The sequence below is a fragment of the Alligator mississippiensis genome, chromosome 15 (genome assembly GCF_030867095.1).
Source record: "Alligator mississippiensis isolate rAllMis1 chromosome 15, rAllMis1, whole genome shotgun sequence".
In the NCBI taxonomy this organism is placed as follows: domain Eukaryota; kingdom Metazoa; phylum Chordata; order Crocodylia; family Alligatoridae; genus Alligator; species Alligator mississippiensis.
Genome location: NC_081838.1, coordinates 24,977,869 through 25,000,214, shown reverse-complemented (window position 1 = coordinate 25,000,214; position 22,346 = coordinate 24,977,869). Strand labels below are relative to the sequence as shown.

At 61.5% G+C, this 22,346-nt stretch overlaps 2 protein-coding genes across 3 annotated transcripts; both read right to left on the bottom strand.

The window, feature by feature from the left end:
* Nucleotides 1-173: 173 nt before the first annotated feature.
* On the bottom strand, nucleotides 174-15,285 carry GUCY2D (guanylate cyclase 2D, retinal). Of its 2 annotated transcripts, none has more exons than XM_019493802.2 (21): nucleotides 15,199-15,285; nucleotides 10,658-11,936; nucleotides 10,193-10,494; nucleotides 9,315-9,669; nucleotides 8,892-8,976; nucleotides 8,043-8,139; nucleotides 7,527-7,634; nucleotides 7,145-7,228; nucleotides 5,658-5,738; nucleotides 5,101-5,277; nucleotides 4,868-5,027; nucleotides 4,609-4,758; nucleotides 3,880-4,028; nucleotides 3,024-3,187; nucleotides 2,532-2,724; nucleotides 2,280-2,454; nucleotides 1,933-2,031; nucleotides 1,631-1,725; nucleotides 1,389-1,474; nucleotides 1,136-1,258; nucleotides 174-778 (listed from the first exon to the last, which is right to left on the bottom strand). In XM_019493802.2, exons 2-20 carry the CDS (start codon nucleotides 11,808-11,810, stop codon nucleotides 1,171-1,173), a joined length of 3,801 nt encoding a protein of 1,266 aa, XP_019349347.1. In that variant the 5' UTR covers nucleotides 11,811-11,936; nucleotides 15,199-15,285; the 3' UTR covers nucleotides 174-778; nucleotides 1,136-1,170. The 2 variants fall into 2 exon arrangements, with proteins under 2 accessions (XP_019349347.1, XP_006271922.2); XM_006271860.4 differs by having other exon boundaries at nucleotides 4,868-5,024.
* Nucleotides 15,121-22,307, bottom strand: CNTROB (centrobin, centriole duplication and spindle assembly protein). Its single transcript, XM_059718211.1, has 18 exons — nucleotides 22,014-22,307; nucleotides 21,866-21,971; nucleotides 21,717-21,789; nucleotides 21,050-21,206; nucleotides 20,742-20,858; nucleotides 20,230-20,346; nucleotides 20,024-20,122; nucleotides 19,711-19,914; nucleotides 19,335-19,469; nucleotides 19,118-19,251; nucleotides 18,832-18,957; nucleotides 18,545-18,707; nucleotides 18,121-18,274; nucleotides 17,895-18,010; nucleotides 16,345-16,603; nucleotides 16,141-16,249; nucleotides 15,922-16,009; nucleotides 15,121-15,417 (listed from the first exon to the last, which is right to left on the bottom strand). Exons 1-18 carry the CDS (start codon nucleotides 22,290-22,292, stop codon nucleotides 15,298-15,300), a joined length of 2,556 nt encoding a protein of 851 aa, XP_059574194.1. The 5' UTR covers nucleotides 22,293-22,307; the 3' UTR covers nucleotides 15,121-15,297.
* Nucleotides 22,308-22,346: the final 39 nt, after the last annotated feature.

The window sequence follows — 22,346 nt, the reverse complement described above, 5'->3', positions numbered from 1 at the left end:
AGTCGGGGCTGATCTAGGCATAGTGATGCCTCTGTCCTACCACAGGGATTGGCAGGGGTTTTTGCCTGGCTCTGTAGCAGAGGTATGGCCTCTACTGACCGCAGCTATCCCTTTGAGAATCCTCCCTTTTTTTTCCCCCACTGCCAAACAAATATTCACTGACACAGAGGGTGTGCATTGACACGGCAGAACCCGTTCCTTTAAACCGGGCAGAATTTAATAGCAGCTCAATACGTCCAACTGTGGGTCAGCTACTGTGGGTGGCCACCCCTTTAAGGAGGGAGGTTGCCTTTGGTCCACAATTGAATTGCAACATCCCTTTAAAAGCGATGCCCCGTTCCCCCCACCCCCCAAGTATTTTGAGCCCATCCCCTGATAATCACTGACCCTGCCGATACGGCAGCCGGGGCAGGGGGGGCGGTTAACACAGTAATTAGAAGCTTCCACTTTAAGGTTGCTTGTTGCACTTCCTGAGCGTGGAGCCCTTTAAAAAAAACCAACTAATTTTTGTCCACAGACAAATAATAATCCCTGCTTAGGAGCCTATTCCAGGTAGGTCAGCATCCCATAATGTACCTGGGGGCCTGGGACAGAGTCAGGAGCCTATTCCAGGTCCGCCAGTGTCCCACAATGCACCTGGGAAGGCAGGAACAGTCCATAGAAAGGAGGACAGGGCAGGAGGCAGCACCCGTGGTTAGCTGCTTGGTTTCCAATCCCATGCGGGTGTGATGGTGGGGGGTGCCTGGAGCCTCCACTCAGGTCTCCTTGGCTCTTCCAGCTGGCGGAGGGAAAACCGAGTCAGGTGGGTTCCAGGACCCAAGACACTCTATGCCCCATCTCTATGGTTTGGGGGGCCTGGAGGACTCTGGGCCATAGGCTGACCTCTGATGCTGCTGTGAGCTGGCTACAAGGGCTCAAAGCAGGGCGGGGGGGCACTCTGGCCACATCTCTATGGTCTGTGGAGATGTGGGGGCACCCCGCCCTCAGTCCCCCACCCTGCCACAGGCAGGCGGGGGACCTGGCTCCAGGCCTCTCTGGGAAGCAAGTCAATCCTCTTGTGCATATGCGAATGTATGCAAACACATTCAAATAATGCATTTGCATAACATCTCTGGCTCTCCAGGGCCCAGCTCACCTGCCCTGGCTCCGCCTGGCTACGCGCAGCCTGGCCTACTTCGCCAAGCCCGGCCGCACCTTTTCCAGCTTCTTCCGGCGCTCCTCAGGGATCTCTGCCAGGCTGATGCCGTGGTTGCTCGCCCTGCAGTGCGGGGGGCTCCGCCATCAGTGAGGGTCCCCAGACCCCCGCTCCCACTGCCCTGCACCAGGAGAGAACCCAGGCATCCAGGCTCCCACAATCTCCCCCCCACCCAGGGTGAGGGAGCTCCTACCCAGGCACCAGGTCGGGGGGCGTTGGGATGGGCTTGTGGAAGCCTTCTCGCCCCACCAGCCAGTACGTATCCTCCGTGCCCTTGCCCTGTGGGACAGAAAGATGGGAGGGTTGTGGGGAGCTGCAGGTCAGGAGTAAGGGGCACCAGCAGGGCTGGAGGGAGGGCAGGGGGCTGTAGGTTGGGCGTGAGGGGCATCAGCAGGGCCAGGGGGACAGCGGGCTGGGAGTGAGGGGCACCATTACCTTCAGCTCAGTCTTGCCCCGAACTTCCAGCTTGAAGCCCTCATTAAGCAAACGCAGGATCTGTACCGTGCGGAGGCTCACATGGATCCGGTAAGCTGGAGAGAAACGGGGTGAGGGCCCCAGCCCCAAACACCCAGCTCCCAGGACCCAGGTGTCCAGGCTCCCAGTCCCCATGCTCCAACCATCCCCAAGAACCACTATCCCTCCCACAGAACCCAGCCATCTGGGCTCCCCGCTGCCTTGCCCTAACCACCCCCAGATCCTACTCCCCTCCCAGCTTCCCTCCCTGCCAGGTGCCTTACGCAGGCCAGTGGACTCCATCCGGGACGCAGTGTTGACGGTGTCCCCGAAAAGGCAGTATCGGGGCATGGTCAGCCCCACCACTCCAGCTACGCAGGGCCCTGGGGGGAATGGGGCACGTTCGGCTCTGAACACCAGATGTCCAATGGCCTTGGTGTAGTGCCAGGCACCGAGGCAAACCCCTTCCCTCCCATATCTGTAGCAATCTGACCTAGGGGGAGGAAAATCCCTTCCCAAATCTGGCCCCAAGTGAATTCATCAGACCCTCTATCCAGGACTTTAGTGCTAGCAGAATCGGCCCAGCCTGACGTGGCATAAAAGCCCTTTCTGGTGATGCCCGATGCCATACCGGAGTGGAGGCCAATGCGGATGCGCACGGACACCTCGGGCATGTGGCGCATGCGGAAGGACCCAACGGCACTGAGGATGTCCAGGGCCATGTTGGCGATCTCGCCCGCGTGCCGGTTCCCATTGCGCTTGGGCAGCCCGGAGGCCACCATGTAGGCGTCCCCAATTGTCTCCACCTGCCGCAGGGAACAGGGTCAGGGGCAAACCCATCCGCTGCCTCCTACCCCATGCCTAGAAACCCCCCACTGGGCACCTTGTAGACGTCATGGGAGCCGATGATGGCATCGAAGAGGCTGTAAAGATCATTGAGCAGGTCAACCACCTCAATGGGCTCACTCATGGCTGAGATGGTGGTGAAGCCCACAATGTCACTGAAGTAGAGTGTCACCTCCTCAAAGTACTCAGGCTCCACTGCTGCCCCCGTCTTCAGCGCTTCTGCCACCGACCTGTGGTCCCGGGGGTAAGTGGGGGGCTAAATCCCCGCCTTAGCCCCAGTCCCAGCCCAAGGGAACCCACCCTCCTCCTCCTGATGTCTGCCCCTAACCTGCCATGCACAGAGAAGAACATGGGGTCAGGCTCCCACATCAGCCCTGAGCTGGGGGTTGCTGGACTGGAGGATTAACCATCTGCTACCTGGTCTTCCCCATACCTGGCTCTGCCTCCTCTACCCCTATAGTGGAGCCCAGTCTGTGTTCCCCCCACGCCGGCCCAGGGGGACCCCCATGCCGGCCTTTCCCCCACTCACGGGGGAAGCATCTGAGTGAGGAGCTTGTCTGTCTTCTGCTTCTCGATTTCCAGCTCCTCTGTGCGCTCCCGGATGAGGTCCTCCAGGTTGGAGGAGTACTGCTCCAGCATGCGCAGCATCGAGTCGATGATGTTTGTCTTCCGCCCCTTGTTGAGGGTCTTGAACTGAAGGGGGACAAGGAGTCAGATTGGGAGCCTCCCTCCCGCAAAGACCCACCTACCAACACCCCAGCATGGAGGGCAGCGATTCTTCCCCTCTATTGCACACTGGGGAGGCCACCCAGATAGGTGAAGGAGTCTCCATCTTTGGACCTGGCTAGACAAACCCTTGTCTGGGATGATGCAGTTGGGGCTGGTCCTGCTTGGAGCAGGGGGTTGGACTAGATGTGACCTCCTGAGGTCCCTTCAGCCCTCATTTTCCATTACTATTTCCCTCTAGGACATGACCGCACAGCCTGGTGCTACTGAACCCATGCCAGAAAGTAGCTCAATCCCCCTTTATAAGCCCATGGTGCCTCCAGGCCTCAAACACCATGGCCAGGTCTGGCCCCTGCACCTCTAAAAAGATCTAGGAGAGCTAGAGAAGGGGAGGAGTGGTCTGAGCTATGCTCTGATGGCTGTTCTCATGAGACCCCTCCAAGAACCCTTTTTAGGGACACCCAACAGGGGTAGCTAAAGGTCGGGAGTGAGGGGCACCAACAGGGCTGGGGGGTGGGGTTGAGAGTCAGGGGAGCCAACAGAGCTGGAGGCACAGGGGGCTGAGGGTCAGGAGTGAGGGGCACCAGTAGGGCTGGGGGACACAGGGGGCTGTGGGTTGGAGTGAGGGGCACTGGCAGGGTGGGGCAGGGGGCGCCTACCTGGTCGAAGATTTGGTCGATTGTGGGCCGGCGCTCAGGCTGCTCACTCCAGCACTGCTTCATCAGCTGGATGCACTCCATGGGCGCCTGGTCCACGGACACCGACGGCCGGCACAGCGGGGGTGGGCGCTCCACCTTCCGGATGATCTCTGCAAGCAGGGGGGTGGGAGTGAGGGGTATGGTGGGGGTACAGAGGGCTGTGGGTCAGGAGTGAGGGGCACCATGGGGGCGGACTGTGGGCTGTGGGTTGGGAGTAAGGGGCCCTGCCGAGGAGGGCTGGGGACTGCAGGTTGGGAGTGAGGGGCACCACCATGGGGCAGGGGGCTGTGGGTGAGGAGTACCACAAACGACAGGGGGCTGTAGGTCAGGAGTGAGGGGCACCACCAGGGGGGCAGGGGTTGCGGCGTGGGAGTGAGGGACACCATGGAGGGACTGTGGGTCAGGAGTGAGGGGCACCATGTGGGTAGGGGCTGTAGATCAGGAGTGAGGGGCAACATGGCAGGGGTGCAGGGGGCTGCAGGTTGGAAATGAGGGGCACCACAGAGGTGCAGAGGGCTGTGGGTTGGCAGTGGGGGACACTGCCATGTTGGGGGCTGCAGGTTGGCAGTGAGAGGCACTACACTGTTGAGGGGCTTCAGGCTGGAAAGGAGGGGCACCACAACAGTGGTGGAGGGCCTGTGGGTTGGGAGCGAGGGGTACCGTGGCGGCTGGGGGTGGGTCAGAGTTCACCTTCGGGGGGCATGTCCAGCATGCAGAAGGGGGTGGAGCGGCAGATGACCTCCTGCATGATGATGGCAACACTGTAGATGTCCCCCCGAAACGTGCCACGGCGCTGGAGCCCCGGGTCCCGCAGCAGCTCCGGTGCTGTCCAGAACAGGTCTGCAGTGGGTGGCAGACGAGGGACACTCTCAAGCCCTGGCCCCACCCCCGCCCCTGGCCTCCTGGCCCCACACCCTATTTGCATAGCTGGCCCTGCCCCCACGCTGACCTTGGGCCCGGGGTGGCTGGCGTGGGACCTTCTGGGCCTCGAGGAGCTCACTGTAGCCGTGGTCCGTGACTTTGAGCACGAAGCGCCCATCCACCACGCAGTTCCGTGACTTCAGGCACCCGTGGATGACCTCCCGGTGGTGCAGGTACTTCATGCCCTGCTGGGGGAGGCGGAGCATCTATCAGACCCCGCCCCCTCATGCCCCACCTCCACAGACCCTCTACAATCCCCACCTTGATGAGGTCAAGGAGCAGGGAGGACTTGAACATCCAGTCGAGCTTCATGTCCTCGTTGCGGATCAGGTCCTCCAGGCTCCCACGAGAGCAGTGCTCTGACACCACGGCCAGCACCCCACAGTCATGGAAGAAGCCCAGGAAGAGGTTCACATTCTCATGGCGCAGGTCCCGGAGCTGTGTGGGGGAGGAAGGGGAGTGTCAGCAGGGCTGCAGGCTGGGAGTGAGGGGCCCCAGCAAGGCCAGGGAGGTGGGGTTGAGAGTGAGGGGCACTGACAGAGCTGAGCAGTGCAGGGGGCTGTGGCCTGGGAGTGAGAGGCACCAGAAGGGCTGGGGGGGACAAGGGGCTGCAGACTGGGAGTGATTGGCACTGAGGGGCACGGAGCTGCGGGTCGGGAGTGAGGGGCACCAGCAGGGCAGGGGCTGCAGGCTGGGAGTAAGGGACACTGGCAGAGCTTGGGGGCACAGGGGGTTGCAGGTCAGGAGTGAGGGGCACTGGCAGGCTAGGGGGGAAGGGGTCTGCGGGTCAGGAGTGAGGGGGATCCCACTGGCCCTACCTTGCAGAAGGCCATTTTGGTGGCCGGCCGGATCTCCGGGTGTGTCTCTCCGGGGAACTTCTTAAGCCAGACCCAGTCGCCCTGCGAGGGGGGGAGAGCAGAGGGCGCACAGTCAGCAGGAGAGAACCCAGGTGTCCGGGCTGCCCTGCTCTGACCCACCAGACCCCACTCCCTTTCCCCCACCCACCAATCCCACCCTTGCTCCTGCCAGACAATACAGGTCCAGTTCCACGGAGTGGGGCAGCCTGGGACAGGGGGAGGAGCGAGGGGAGAGGTGTTGCTGAGGGCTCCTGAGGCTGCGGGAACAGAGCAGAGGCACGATCATGGCAAGACCCCGCTGGGCAGAAGGCCCCAAGGGGATCCAGGGTGTGGATCAGGACTGTGGATCCCAAAATGTCAGCAATCCATCCACCTGAGGGGGATCTCCACCATGGGTCTTGAGGTGACTTAAGAGTCCAATCCACAGATGTTGGCTTCAGCAAGCGTTGATGTCTGTATGGCTGTCTTCCCGTTGGCTGCACAGGGTGTTTTGGAGGCCTCTCCAGGCTCTTACAATGATGATGGTAGCTCACCTGTGGAGAAGAGCAGGGACGGGGACTGCCTCATCAACCTGGATCTTGTCATCTTTCTGGACCACAATAAATGGAGGCACGCCAACGCCACTTCCCACTTGGGCACCATGATCTCCTCATCCATGTTCCCTCTCTGATGGCTACTGAGGTAGGGGAAGCACTCCATGACCACTAGGGTCTTTCCCTCCATGGTAATTTGAGGGGAGGAAGGGGTTACATTCACGGCCCAGAAGAGGGTGATAGAGCGCTCCAGTCTTCTAAATGTTGAGAAAAAGGCCCAACGTTACGTAGTCTTCTCTGAAAAGATCCTGTGCTCAAGGGTGGTCGTTGGCATATTGAAAGTCGATAATGGTTGTTCCAAATCCTTTGGCTTTCGACCAAAAAAAAACCCCCAGACTGAAGAGCCCTGCATCTGGTTGGCATGCTACACCAGTTCCAGGAGGATGGTGGTCATGATCGATGATCCACATGACCATCGAAACAAAATGGCTGGGCTGACGACACAACCCTAATTGACTCCAAATCCAGCGGACCCATCTCTGATCCACTGGGCAGGATGGTGGCAGTCGCCTGGCTGCAAAGACGCCTTGGGACCTCGCTGGACTTTTTTCAGGCTTCTGAATCTGGCTGGTCCTTTCCGCCAGCTCATGGACTTGAAGGCATTAAAGAGGTCAACGAAGGCTGGATCCGGTTATGGGATGGGGAAACTCCTAGGCCAGATGGTCTCTGATCTCTGTCTGGCCAGATGGGGATGTATCTTGGCTTGGAGGGGATGGGGATGGGGATGGGGATGGGTTGGGGCAAGGGGCCCACCTAGAAGGAGGGAGGAAGCCAGAGCAGGTGGTGGGTGAGGAGGGAAGGGAGGCACGTGGGGGTGGGTTAGGTGCATTTCTACAGCGACCCCGGGGCACTTACCTGCCAGGAGGCCACCAGGCCGTAGTGGCTAAGTAGGAGGAGGAAGAGGGGGGCCTGGATGGTCCCGGGGTGCTTCTCCACAGCCTACGGAGGGGCAGGAAGCAGCTGTCAGAAGCACACGGGAGAGCAGGGGGACACTAAGGCAATGCAGGGGGTGGGGGGAGAGCTATGCTAAGGGAGGAGAGGGAAGGGCTGGCATGGCAAGGGGCAGTGGGCAGAGCTGCCCCCCACACCCCAGCGGGCAATTAGCTGGGCCAGGAGGGGGTGGGCACGGAAGTGAGGTGCCTGGAGGTGTCTCTGCCCAGTGTCCTGGAGCCATGAGCCAGCTTAGCTGGGGGGGAGGGCCAGGGAAAGGGGGTAGGAGGCAGGGAACAGTGGGTACCTCGGAGACAGCCACGTTGGTGGTCTCAGGTGTGGCTCCCAGGCTCTTCACGCTCTTGGTGTCCGAGGCGCTGCGTCCCGCCAGACTGGTCCGGCTCTCATCCAGCTTCTGGGGGAGGGGGGTAAGAACTGGGCCTGCATTCTTGCCTCCCCCCACCATGACCTTTTGCCCCCTCAGGATGTCACCCTGACTTATGACTCTGGAAGAGCAGAAGGACCCCCCCCACCCCCATGGCCTTCACCTCTGACCCCAAGGGAGCAGGTACTGTTGACTTCCCCTCATCACCTTGTACTGGAATGACCCTTGGCCCTACCTCTCTGACCTTTAACCCTGAAGGAGCAGGTGCCAGTGCCCAGACCCCTAAGGCCCACCATGACCTTCCAACTTGATGTCGCTGACCTTTGATATTAAAAGACAGGTCCAGCTGACCCCACTGTTACCATCTGCAATGGGCTGGCCCCCTTGCCCCACCCACCTGACTTCTGACCTTCCCCTAGCCCTACCCCCTGGCCTCACCTTCTTGCTGCTCTGGGTATTGATGAACGTCAGGTCCTCCATGGTCAGGACAATTTTGTTGGGGCCCTTCATCAGCTGGCCATGCTGGATCCGGCGCCTGGAGGGACGAAGTGGGGAGATACCCCATCCCCAAGGTAGTGGGTTCAAGACAGGGGCAGTACACTGGGGCCACACCTTGGGCTCCCCCATTGTATATGTGATGCCCGCACGCTCCCCAAGCAGCTCCACCCAAGGGTCAGTTAATTGAGGGACCATCCCCTAAGGTCAGTTAACTGGGGGTGGTTAGCCAGGACTCAACATGGCCACCAGCACAGCCCCTGACCACAACAGGGGAAGACAGAATCCAACATAGCCACTAGTCAGGACTCAACATGGCTGCTGACAAAGGCCTCAACCACAGCAGGGTGAAAGAGGACCCAACACGGCTGCTAGACAGGACTCAATACGGCCACCAGCACAGGCCCTGACCACAGCAGGGCAGGATAGGATCCAACATGGCCACTAGCCAGGACTCAATATGGTGGCAGATGCAGTCGCCAACTGCAGCAGGATGGAACAGGATCCAATGTGGCCACTAGCCAGGACTCAACATGGTGGCAGACACAGGCCCCAACCACAGTAGAGTAGGAGAGGATCCAATATGGCTGCTAGCCAGGACCCATCATAGCTGCTAGCTAGGACCCAAAATGGCTACCAGCACAGCACCTGACCACAACAAGGCGAGACAGGATCTAATGTGACCTTTAGCCAGGACTCAACATGGCCGCCGGCAAAGCCCCTGACTACAAAGGGCAGGAGGGGACTCAGCGTGGCAGCCACTGGGCCCACCCAGGGATGCCGGGCGCTCACCGGATGTAGTAGGCAATGGCTGCTCCTGCCAGGATCAGGGCACACACCAGGATGAACATAAGCAGCACAAAAGTGGGGTCCACACCTGCCGGTAAAGAAGATGAGGGCACTGGGGGGCGGGCGCAGGGCAGGGGGGAGGAGACATGCTACCCCCCAGGACCAGGCTAGATCCGACCCACGAGCTCCAGCCAGCAGGGACTCCCTTGGGATGTGAGCGGCACAGGGGGTCTATGGCACACAGATGCCAGGACTCTGGAGCCAGCCCACATCGGGGAGAGTGCCAGGATCCAAAATAGCATCAATGGCATCACAGGACTGAAATGGCTGCCTGAACCATCACCACCCCAGCCCAGGAAGTGCTGGGAGCCAACATGGCCTCCAAGAGAGCCCTTTGCCAGGAAGAGGAGAGTGGGCCACACTCACCCCCGGAGCAGAGGGCGCTGGCGTTGAACCAGCAGCCAGGGTCGGTGCCAGGCCCGGTGCCATGGGGCCAGTGGATGGGGTGGCCCAGGTAGCGCAGGCCAGGGCCGCCCAGGTCCAGGCGGAAGGTGGGCCAGAGACGGGCGCCGCGGGGCTCCGAGTCCAGGACCACGTAGGCCACATGCGCCGCCCCATCCTCCCCAGCCGCCACCGGCTGGCAGAAACCATCCAGCTGGAAGGCACGGGCGTGGGCCACCACGCTGGCCCCCATCACCCAGCGCCCGGCCCGGCGCGCCTGCTCCACCGCCATGGCCAGGAAGTAGATGGAGTTGTAGATGGTGCCGAAGAGCGGGTGCACCTGGTGGGGAGGCAAGGGTCAGAGGGAAGCGGCTCTCCCTCCCGTTGGCTCATTGAACCAGCTGGCTCCCCCCCCCGGCACCCCATTAGATGAGGGGCGTCCCTCATCCAGCTCCCCAATGGATGAGCCATCTCCCAGCTCCCCATTGGACTATACATCTCCCTCCCACCACCCCATTGGATAATCCTTGTCCCCATTGGATGATCCATCTCTCTCCCCTTTGGACCATCCATCTCCCCATTGGACCAGCCATCTCCCTCACCTCTCCCCATTGGATGATCCATCTCCCTCCCCTCTCCCCACTGCATGATCCATCTCTTTTCCATCTCCCCATTGGCCCATCCATCTCCTCCTGTCCACGTCAGACCATCCACCTCCCTCCCATCCAACCGTCTATCTCTGCCCATCTCCTCATTGGCCCATCCATCTGCCTCCCCCTGGCCCATGGGGCCCCTTTCACCCCCCACCTTCCAGCCAGCCCATTGGCCCGTTCCATCCCCATCCTACCCCCCAATCAGCCCACCTGCTCAGGGTCGATGTGGGTGGGCACCTCATAGCCACGCTGGGCGTCACGGAAGGCCTCGTGGAAGGAGCGCTCGGGGCAGTCGATGGTGATGGTGAGGACGGCGTCGTAGGCGCGTCGGAGCTTGGAGCTGTTGGTCAGCGCGGCAAAGGGGCCGGCGCGGTAGGGCAGGCTGTAGGCCAGCGTGTCATAGGGCACAAAGACCACGCCCCCGTCTGCCAGCCCCAGGTCAGCTGCTGCCTCCAGCAGGAGGCGCTGGTCCTGCCCGCCCAGCAGCACTGAGTGCATGCACATCACCACCACTGCGGGGAGAGCGGGGGGGGGACAGTGTCAGGGCCCAGGGGGGCAACGCGAACTGCGTCCACCCCCTGCTGCCCGCCCCCCTCCCCCCCCGGTGTCCGGGCTCCTCTCCCAATGAGAACCCCAGAGTTCATCCCCCCACACACATTCCCCACACACACCTACCTCGGACCTTGTCGGCCGCCTGCACCTGGCGCAGGGCAGTGCGGGCACCCTCAGCGTGGGGCTCCATGGTGGCCACAACACCCACGGGCAGCCCCCGGGCCCGGAGTGCATCGGCCAGGCCGCGCCCAGCCTCACGCCACAGGTCCTGCTGGGAGCAGACCACGGCCACATGGGCCCAGCGGAAGAAGCGCAGAACGGCGTAGAGCACGGCGGGTGCTGGCGGCAGGGGCCGGGCCACGGGACCGCGCAGCCACGGCTCACCCCGCAGGCAGCCCCAGGAAAAGAGGGGCTTGTTCCAGGCGGCAGCCAGCAGCCCTGCCGCGCCACAGGCCGCCGGGTTGAGAGGGCCCACAAAGCCTGAGGCACGGCCCTCAGCCCGCACCAGCCCGGCCACGGCCTGCGCTGTGTGGCAGGCCTCGTCCAGCACCACGTAGTCGAACCAGAAGCCCCGGTTGACAGCCGGGTCCTTGTTGAGCCGTGTCACAGCCAGCTTGGCTGCCAGCTCGGGCAGGGCCCGGGTCAGCAGGGGGTCACAGCTCCACGGGCCCACCACGCCCACCTTGAAGGTGGCCCCATGGCCCAGGGGCGGCAGCAGGAGCAGCAGCAGGAGGCCAGGCCACCGAAGCGGGGCCGGGAGGCCACGGTGGCCTGGGGGCAAGGGGTTTAGGGCAGCCATTTTGTTACCGAGGGCAACCATATTATTGCCAAAGGTCACCCTCATGTTGTCAGGGGAAACCATCTTGCCACCAAGGGCAGCTGTCTTGTAGCCAAAGGTCACCCTCTTATTACCAGAGGCAGCCATCTTGGTATCAAGGACAAGCATCTTGTTGATGAAGGGCCCCCTCTTGTTGCCAGGGGCAGCCATCTTGCTGCCAATGGTGGCTATGTGGCCACAAAAGGTCACCCTCTTGCTACCTGAGACCGCCATTTTGCTATCAGGGGCAGCCATCTTGTTGCCAAAGGTCACCCTCTTGTTGCCAGGGACAGCCATGTTGCCATCAAGATCAGCCATCTTGCTGTCAGTGGTGGCCATCTTGTTGCCAAGGGTCATCCTCTTGTTACCAAAGGCAGCCATCTTGCTGTCAATGGTGGCCACTTGGTTGCCATGGATCACCCTCTTGTTGCCAAAGATCTTGCTGTCAAGGGCAGCCATCTTGCAGCTGGGAGCAGACAGCCGGGGCGCTGTGTACTTCCTCAGGAGGTGGCAGGCGACTCAGGTCTGAGCAGTGCCACCAGCATGGCAGGAAGGCACTGGGGGGTTCACCATGGGGTGCTGCTCCTGCAGGGAAGAGAGGTAAGGGGTCAGGACACCCGGGCTCCTGGTGGGACCCAGGACTCCCTATATCTGTCCCCAGCCCGAGACTAAGAGGCTTCCACCATCTTGGGGACATCTCACTGCCAGGGGTGGTCATTTGTTGCCGAGGGCAGACATCTTGCTGCTAATGGCATCCCCATGATAAGCAGCAGTGTTGCCTGGTGTTGCCAAGGGCAGCCACCTGGCTGCCGGCAACATCCCCATGGCAACCAGCCATGTTGCTAAGGGTAGCTAATAACAAGACCACTGGGAAGGTGGCTCCACCCCCTATTTCCCAGAACCAACCCCTCCCACCATGACATATCCTCCCCCCCACCCCCACATGTTGCCACAGCGATAGAAGGTCCCCCCCACAGGCCAGAGCCCAGCAGCTGGCTGTGGCCTCAATCCCATGCAATCCCATCATGCCTTTCAAGACTGAGCCTCCATAAACCAGGCTCCTCTCCTACCCTAATCCCCAAATGAGATAATCTTGGATTAACCCCTTGTTTGAGGCACCCTGGCACTGCTGGGGTGGGGGATGGGAAGGCGGCAGCACACATTGGAGGGAGCACACCCAGCACTTACTGTCCCAAACTCATGCGCAAGTCTTTGGGGGACCACAGTGAAACCAGCCCTGCCCCAACCCACCCCAGAGATGGCTGCAGCTCAGAGCATTAAAGGGGCAGGGGTATTTCAGCGCCACCCCCTGCTCCCCATCCAACCCACCAGGTCATCCAGGTCACCATGGCAGTGGCTTGCCCTGTGCACCCCCGCCCCCTCCTTAAGCCCTCGCAGTGTTTCTAAGGAAGGACCCCAGCTCCCCCGAGCATGGGGGCCCAGAATCAGGGACCTGCAGAGCTGGGAGCCCTCTAGGGGACTACCTCAACACAGCCAGGCCCAGACCCCGAGGGGATGCCCTGGAGAGGCTGTCCACACTGACATACCCTTCTCCACCACTGGGCACCCAAATCCTCCCTCCTGCTACATCCCTCCACCACCCTATGCACAGCCTCCCACACAGTCACGTGCCACCCGCCTGTCCATCCCTCTGCCCCCATGGCACTCTGCCTGTCCACCCACTCTTCCACCCACCTGCCTGCCCATCAATCCATTCATCCATCCTCCCCTAATGGCTCTCTGTGCATCCACCTATTTCTGCACCCATTCACCCCTCCATCCATGCCCCCCCAATAGCTCTCTGTGCATCCACCCATTCCCCCACCCATCCATGTCTCCTGGGCTTTGGCCCCTCACCAGCCCCACAGCTCCCTCAAGCACGGCCCTGCCCCTGCCAAGACCGAAACAACCAGGGCAGGAAACCCACCCCCTCCATGTGCTGCCCCATACCCCATTCTCCACCACTGATCCCCTGCCCCCAGCCCAGAGCTGCTCAGCAACCAACACAGCTGTGAGCCCAGCTTATCCCCAGGCCCTGGGGAGCAGGCTGCAGTGAGGCCCACCCTGGGACGCCTACTTCTTCGCTGCCTGCAGACTCCCAGCTTCCCTACTCTCCTCCTGCAGCAAGGAAGTAACCTAGACATCAGTCCAGGACTTCTGGCCCCCCACAGAGCAGGGAGAACCCTGGAGTCCCAGCCCCTTCCCTCCCCCTGCAGTCACCCCCTGCCCCCCTCTCACCTGGCTCCATGACCCATGACCTGGCATGGGGGTCCCGTCCTCTGATGCTCCCCGTGAGGGTGGGAGGGAAAGGTCCCAGCGGAGGAGGGCTGGCAGTGCAGGGGTGGCCTCAAGGGCAGGGCTGAGGGGGTCCCTGGGGAAGGGTTGGGGGGGTCCCGGGAGCCAGGCCCACGGCGCAGCAGCATGCAGTAGGGTTGGAGCTGGGGCTGCGTGGCCCGTTAACACCCTAATCCAGGCCGTGCTGCTGTGTGTTGATCCGCTTAGTGGGGCTGGGGGGAGGGGGAGGAAGGGGGTGGAGTATGCGTGCATGTGAGCCACTATGTGCATGCATGTGACTGTAATAATACAGGTGTGTGTATATATATGAGTGTGACTATGCATAGATGAGATCAGGTGGATGTGTATGAATGTGACTGTATACACGATTGTGGTGCTAGCATGTGTGGCTGCACATGCAACTGTATGTGTTAGTGTGTGACTATGCTCAACTGCATGTGCGATTACATGGCTAGCATTTGTGACTACATACATGTGCGACTGCATACAATGACAAAGGTTGGCATATGTGACAGTGTACATGCAACTGCATGTGATGTACTAGCATATGTTGCTGCATGCAATTACACATGCTAGCATGTGACAATGTGTACATGCAACTGCACATGCACTTACACATGCTAGGGTGTATGACTACAAGTGTGACCGATTTCATGTGCTAGCGTGTGTGACTAAATATGTGCAACTGTGACTGAGTACACACGCAAGCGCAACTGAATGTGTGTGCGTGACTGGAAACAACTGCATGTGCTAGTATGTACATGAACGAACATGTAGGTGTGACAGAATATGTATATGCAATAATGTGTTAGTGTGCATGTGGCTGAATGGGTGATTACGAGATTACATGTGCTAGCTGCATGCAAGACTGAGTGTATGCACACGATTATATGGGCCAGTGTGTGCATCACTGTATGCATGTGACACTGAGCGTGTGACTGTGCATGTGACAGAGTACAGGCAGTTACATGTGCTAGTGCACGTGACTATTCCTGTGCATGTGATATTACACATGCTGGTGTACATGTGACTGAATGCACACATGTAATTACATGTGCTAGAGCGTGCATGACTGTGAATGTGCCTGTGACAAAGCATTAGCACACCATTACACATTCTAGCACATATGAACGCGTACGTGACAGTGTATGCGATTACATGCGCTAGTGTGTGTGCGACTAAATGCGTATGTGCAACTGTGCATATGCCAACATGCGTGACTAAATATGCATGGCAGTGCGTGTACACAATTGCACACACTAGCACGTGTGACATGCGTCAGAGCATATATGTGACTGCACGGAAGTGCATGCAACTGCATGCATACAAGTGTGAGCGTGACAGGAGGGTGCCTTCACAAGTGTGTCTGGGAGACAAGGTGGCATGGGGAGGACGCATGCCAGTGGTGGAGCCTGGGGACAGTGGGCGGGGCCTGGGGCCAAAAAGGGCCAACAAGGGTCAGGGCCAGGCCAGCTACAAACACCCAAAACCACTTTATTTCAACCATTAATGAGGGAAGGGGTTGAACCGTTAACGAAGCGGGTTGCCAAACCTGCAACAAGGGGGCGGGCCAACCCACCCGGCCCCACCCCCACGAGGCGGACATCTTGCTCTGGCCACACCGGGAGTTCAATCACACAGTTCAATCAGCTCATCGCCAGGCGCCGCCCCCTGCCTTGGCGCTGCGGGCACCTGGTGGGGCGTGCGGGGCCGGCTTTCTGCCCACCTTCCCAAATGCCTGGGTTCGCTCGAGACGACGGGCTGGAGCCACCTGTGGGGAGAGCGGCCATGAGCAGCCGGATAGCGCGTCCCACCATGTCTGTCCCCCTGCCCACCACCCCACAACAGCACTGCTATCCCACACTACCCTGGGGCACCCCCTCCCCCACAGCACTGCTAATCCCACAATGTCCATGTGCACCCCAAGCCCCACAGCACTGCTATCCCACAGTGCCCGAGGGCACCCCCAAAACATCACTGCTATCCTACAACGCCCTGGTACACCCACTCCCCCACAGCACTTCTATCCCACAATACCCTAGGGCACCCCCCCACAGCACCACTATCTCACAGCACCCTGGGGCACCCCTGCCACCATGGCACTGCTATACCACAATACCCTGGGTCACACCCCCCCACAGCACTGGTATCCCACAATGCCCATGGGCACCCTCACCCCCAACAGCATTGCTATCTCATGATACTCTAGAAGACCCCAGTGCCCCCTCCCCATACATAACAGCTCCAGTATCCCACAATGCCCCAAGCCACTCACCTCCTTCCGTGGGGGCTCTGCCAGCCGGGGGTCTACGGCCCTGCGGGAGCCCAGGTGGGCCTGGTTCCCCTCTCCCTTCACCTCCAGCCTGGAACAGGGGTGGGGGGGAAAGGGGGATCACATGGAAAAGAACCCAGACGTCTGGGCTCCCAGACCCCCACAAAGCTGGGCATGGACCCCCCCCATGGGGGTTGAACCCAGGCGGGTGACAGTACTTACCGGGGCGGGCGGGCAGGGTCCGGGGAGACGTACAGCGCCGGGCGTGGTGCAGGGCGCAGCCGCAGCAACTCAGCCAGCTCCTGGGGGGACGGCACAGTGCCATCACCCGCTACCAAGAAGGTGGGGGGGGGAAGGGGTAAGCTGGAGGGGCGGGCCATGGCACGCCCTGCTGGCATTGGGGCAGGGGGCACGGGGGCAACTCACCAGGACCCCGTGGCCCAGGGTCAGCCTGGAGGACAGGCACCTTGGTCTTGCGGACTGCGGGGGGGGGTGCCAGGGAGGCCCTCGGGTGGCCCTCAAAAGGACCTGGGGGGCACATGGTGAGCGGAGGGGGCACCAAGACCCCTGGGGCACTGCAGCGCCACCCAATGGGCGTCCTCTTACCAGGCCAGGCGGGAGCACGAGGCTGGAGGCCACCCTCGGGCCCCCCAGTGAGGGGAGCCCCCGGGGACCAGCCCAGCAGCTGAGAGAAGTGGGGGCAGGGTAAGAGGGTACACCATGCACGCAATCTCTAATGGTCTGGCATACATGCACATGGTCCCTAAGGGGCCCTGCATACAGGCACACACAGCACCCAACGCCCCCCAACACACACAGTCCCTAACACCCCCTCCACTCTCCCCACCACAGAAAGTCTTTAATGCGCATGCACCATTACATGTGCAAGTACGTGTGATACAGAATGTGCGTGAGATGGTGAATGCATGTGTGACCGTGTGTGTACATGATTATACATGCTAGCACATGTGTGGCTTTAAATACGACTGTGCACATGCAGAACTACATGTGCTAGCCCATGTGGCTGCATGTGGGTGCAACTGTATACATGATTACATATCCTAGTACATGACTGAATGTGTGTGCAACTGTGTGTGTGTGTACACAATGACATGCTAGCGTGACCAAATATAAATGCAGTTACATGCAATTGTATGTGCCTGTAAACAAGTACATGTACTAGTGCATGTGACGTGTGTGCCTGTGCATACATAATTATACGTGCTAGCGCATGACAATGTGCACAAGTCCACAATTACGTACCCAAACTGTATATGTATACAATTACATGCAACTGTGAATGTGCGTATACAATTACATGTGCTAATGCATGTAACTGTACCTGTGCGTACGTTACATGTACTGTCCTTGACAACATACACATGTGCACACTGGTGTTACTGCACGAGTGAATCTGTGAGCGTCTACACAAATTACATGAAACTGAATGTGTGTATACACAGTTACATAAGATAGTATGGGACTGAATTCGTGTGTACATGATTACACATGCTAGTGTGACTGTACACGTGTACACTATTAGACATGCTAGAACAAGACTACAAACGTGCATGTGTGACTGTGCAATTACATGTGCTACTGCATGTGCAATGATGCTTACGTGTGACTGAGTGCGTGTATGTAATTACATATGCCAACGCGTGAAAAAATGTGTGACTGTTCACACATAATCGCACGTGCTAATGCACCTATGCCTGTCAACACATACTCATGACTGAGTGTGCACATGTAATCACGTGCTTGTGACAACATACATATGACCATACATAATTGCATGTGCCAGCGCATGAGACCATCTGCGCATGAAAATGATGATGTGCTCTGCTGGTGAATGTGCCTGCAATGACGCATGCTAGTAGGGGGCGTGTCCCTAAAGCCTCCTTGCCCTGAGCTGTCTCTGCACATGCGGCACCTAAACCCCCTTGCACATGGTCCCCAACACTCCCCCATCTCACCAGGGCCAGGCAGCGCTGCAGATCGGGGTCCCGCCCCCTCTCTGGGCTGCTTGGGATGGGGGAGTCGCCCCTGCTGCCCCTCCCTTTGTCCTCGGGGAACAGCTGCTCCATCAGGCCTGGGGGAGCAAAGGGAAGGGTCAAAAGGTGCCGGCCTGAGCCATAGCCCGGCCAAGACCCACTGCCGAATGCAGCCACAACGACCCCGCCCCCACCCCCCCCAACTGACCTGGGCTGGCACGGGGGCTGGGGGGCCCGGGCTGGGGCAGCTGGTCCAAGAGGCCCTCAGCTGGGGGACACTCAGGCTCTGAGGGGTGGGAGGCGGAGGGCCGTGGAGCAGAAAGGAGGCTGGGGGAGGTCACCCGGGCCCCCGCGTCTTCTCCCTGGAAAGGAAACAGGGTGTTCCCGGATGTCTGAGTTCTCTCCCCACTCTGGGAGGGGTGGGGGGCAGGACACCTGGGCTCTATTGCCCCCCTTCCCCCCAGAAACAAGTCAAGACTGAGGTGTTAAAGCAGCAAGTGCTGGAAGCCTGGACGCCTGGGTCCTTCCCAGCCCTGAGATATGGACAGGGTCTCCAAATCTAGCATGCAAGCAGCCTGGATGCCTGGGTCCCCGGGTCCCCCTGGGGCAGCGGGGAGGACAGCCCAACTCACAGAGCTGGCAGAGATGTCGCTGGAGCCCAACAGGAGCTGCAGGGCCTCGTGCCAATGTGCCTCCATGAGCGCCCGCAGGCGTGTCACTGTGTCAGCCCGCTGGGCTTCCAGCCGCCAGTGCCCAGCCCGCAACTCCCGTGTCAGCGCCTCCTGTTGTGCCAGCCTGAGAGGACACATGGGGCACAGGGCATATTAACACGGGCCCAGGAACAAGCAGGGACTTCCCCATCCGTGCACCACCCAGGGACGCCACAACTTGCTGAACCACATCCCCTTCCAGACCTGACCTGTCTTCATAGTCCTGGGCCTGGCGCCGGGCCCGCTCCTCGCGCTCAGCCAGCTCGGCCCGGCTCTGGGCCAGCTGCGCAGCCAGCTCCCGCTCGTGCTGCGCGCTCAGCTCCAGCAGCTGCTTTCTGTGGAGGGGGACATGTGTGGGGATGAGACTTTGCAGCTCCTGCAACACCAGCTCCATAAGGTGTCCTATCCTCCCGGCCACACAAGGCTGGAGGGACTCAGGTGCCCAGGTCCCTCGAGGGGCAAGGGGCGGTGGTGGGGAGCAGGGGGTCTCCTCACCGATGGGCCTCACGGGCAGCCCCCAGCTGGCGGAGGGCATCCTCGTGGGCCCGACCCAGGCGCTCTGTCACCTCCTGCTCTAACACTGCCCGGAGCTCGGCCTCACGTTGTGCCCTCTGTGCTGCCCCCCGCGCCTGCCACAGACACACTGGACAATCAGACCCTGGAGAACCCAGGTGTCTGGGCTGCCCCGCAACTCCCCAGGGCTGCCCCTCACCTGCAGCAGGCTCATCTCCAGCTGTGCCGTGTCACGCTCAGCCCGGGCCGCATCCAGCTCAGTGCCCAGGCGCTGGGCTTCAGCCTGGGCCTCCGCCAACTCTGCCTGGGCCTGGGCTGCCCGCTGCTCTGCTGCCTGGGGACAGGTTCGTGGAACGTTGCCAGCCCCCTCCCCACCCTCCCGAGCCTGGGGAACCCAGGCATCCGGGCTGCCTGTACCCCAGTGGAAAGAGAACCCAGGGGTCTAGGCCCCCAGCTCCCCTGTAGGCTAGAAGCCAAGGGGCTGCTGGGACAAGGTGCCATTACAGGGGGGCTGTGCAGGAGGTTGGGTGCCCCCGAGGAGGTGGGCGGGACCAAGGGTCTGGGGGGGGTCTCACCTCCAGGCGCTGGCACTGGGCGGCGCCCTCCTGCTCCAGGCTGCAGCACCGCTGGTCCAGCCACCGCTCGCGTTCCTCCCCGAGACTCCGCTGCTCCTCCAGCCCAGCCAGCTGGCCCCGCCCCTGCTCCAGCTCTGCCTCTAGGCCCCGCCCCCGCTCCCGCTCTGCCTCCAGGCTCCGCCCCTGTGCTGCTGCCTCCTCCTCCTGCAGTAGGGGAACCCCAAGTCATGCTGTGAGATAAAATCCTAGACATCATGGAGGTAGGGCTTATAGAGCCTGGGGTGCATAGAGGGCATGGCTTACAGCCTCCTACCAAGGTAGCCTTCTCCTGCCGCAGCCGTGTAGCCTCATCCCGTGCCCGCTCCAGCACTGCCTGCACCCGCTCCAGCTGCCCAGCCAGCTCCGATGCTCGCTGTGGGGAGGTGGTTTTTAGGGTGGGGGCAGGGCTTGCTGCCCCACCCCCAAACATTTGCCTTCTCCTGACTCCACACCCTCCACGTGTCCCGGCCCTGCTGCCACCTGAGTCTCCGCATTCAGGGCCAGGGCGCTGGCCTCAGCTGTGGCCTGTAGGCGTCGCAGCCCTGCGCTGCGCTCCGCATCCTGGCGCCGCCAGCCCTCCGCCACCTGCGCCAGCGTCTGGGGGGCATGGGACATGGCGGTGTCACTGCCACGTCCCCACCCCACCCCACCCCACGCTGTGGACTGCTGTATCATCTCCACCCTGAGACCCTCCTCCTGACAACCCAGGTGTCTGAGCTCCACCCCCCCCAAGAGAACCCAGGCATCTGGGGCCCCTAGAAACGCCCTTCAAGGGTCACCCTGAAGGCTATGACCCCCCCCTACAATCACACCCCATTCAGTCTGAGACCGCCTGCCCCAGTCACATCAAGGGCTGCGCCCCCTGCTAAGATCACACCCCATACAGGCTGAGAACTCCCCACCCTCCCCATGTCTCCCTCCCAGGGTCACCCCAAGGGCCATGCCCACCCAAGACCACATCCCCGAGCCCTTCCCCCCTCTTCCCACGTCACCTTGTCCAGCTGTTCGATCATTGAGTCCTTCCTTTGGTCAGCAGCCACGGCCACGGCCAGCTGCTGCTGCAGTGCCAACATCTGGGCCTGCAGGTCCTGGATCTGGCGCTCGCAATGCTGGGGAGGAAGGGGACAATGCTGGGGGAATCGGAAGAATTCCCCTCCTCCCCCTTGACCCACAGCAGTATGAAGTGCAAGACATGTGCCTGGCGAGAGAGGTGCGTGGAGTGGTCCCAGGCACCCAGGGTCCCAGCCCCCCCCCAGGCTCCCGGAGCTGGAAAGAACCCAGGCGCCCAGCTGCCCCTCACCCTGCGGCGGGCACGCTCCTGCTCAAGGACCTGGCGGGGGGGCTCCGGCTGTGCCAGGGTGCGTGGGGAGCCAAGGCGCAGGCTGCTGTAGCGGGGGAACAGCTCTTCCAGGCCGGTGGCCGAGCTGGGTGGGGATGCGTCCTGAAGGGGCCGGGCGCTGCGGGGGGGCCGGAGTTGGGGGCAGGGGTTAGCGTGTACCCCACTTCCCCAGTACCCCAGGGCCAGTCAAACACAGGGCGCCCCCCCACCCCATGTGTGGTGGGGTGCGCAACGGGAATCTAAAATGCGGCTGGCTCTAGGGTGGGATGTTGGGGCTGGGTGTAATGGGGACCTGAAATGTGACTGGCTCTGGGGAGCAGTGGTGGTGTCGGGGACGGATGTAATAGGAGCCTGAAATGCAGCTGGCTCTCCAGTGGGGTATCTACAGCTGAGTGTAACAGCGACCCGAGATGTGGCAGATGCTGGGGTAGGAATTTACAGCTCAGCATAACAGGGACCCGAAATGCAGCTGGCTCCGGGGCTGGGAATTGGGGCTGGGCGTCCTGAGGTGCGGCTGGCTCTGGGGTGAGGTGTCAGAACTGGGTGTAACGAGACCCTGAGATGCAGCTGGCTCTAGGGAGGGGTGTGATGGGCCCCCACACGGCAGCTGGCTCTGGGCTGTGCTCACCCCAGCAGTGCTGCAGTGCTGTCGCTGTCGAACGAGTTGTCGTCGTCGAAGCCGCGTTCGCCCAGCGCCCCCCCTGCGGCGGGACGGGGGTTAGAGCCGGGGGAGGGGCGGGGGGACCAGGAACCGGTGCCCCCCCGCGCCGCACTCACCACCTGGGTCCGGCAGCAGGCTGCGCAGACAGCGCCGCACGCCCTCCATCTCCTCGGCGTGGTGCGAGCCCCTGGGGGTGTCCTGGGGGCAGAGAGATCGTGACCCCTGACCCGAGACCCCTGCCCCCTCGGCCCTACCCCCCCTCACCTGCAGGCGGGCGCTGCCCCCCAGGCCGGCGCTCAGGGACCGGTCCAGCTCCTCCGCCAGGGCGGCGAGGTCGGGGTCGGGGTCAAGGGTCAGGGGTCGAGGGCTGGGGGGCAGTGTTGGCTCCATGTCGCCCCCCGGGTCCTGGGCGCGCGGGGGGGGCCCGGCTACGGCCCCGGGGATCGGGGAGCCCGGCTCCCCGTGGCCCCGGCCGCTGGCCCCGCCCCCGCAACGGCCGCCGGCCCCGCCCCCACCCGGGCGCGAAGCCGCCGCCGCCGCCATCTTGGGGCGGGGCCGGACCCGGACGTAGCGGCGGGAGCGGGAGCGGGAGCGGAA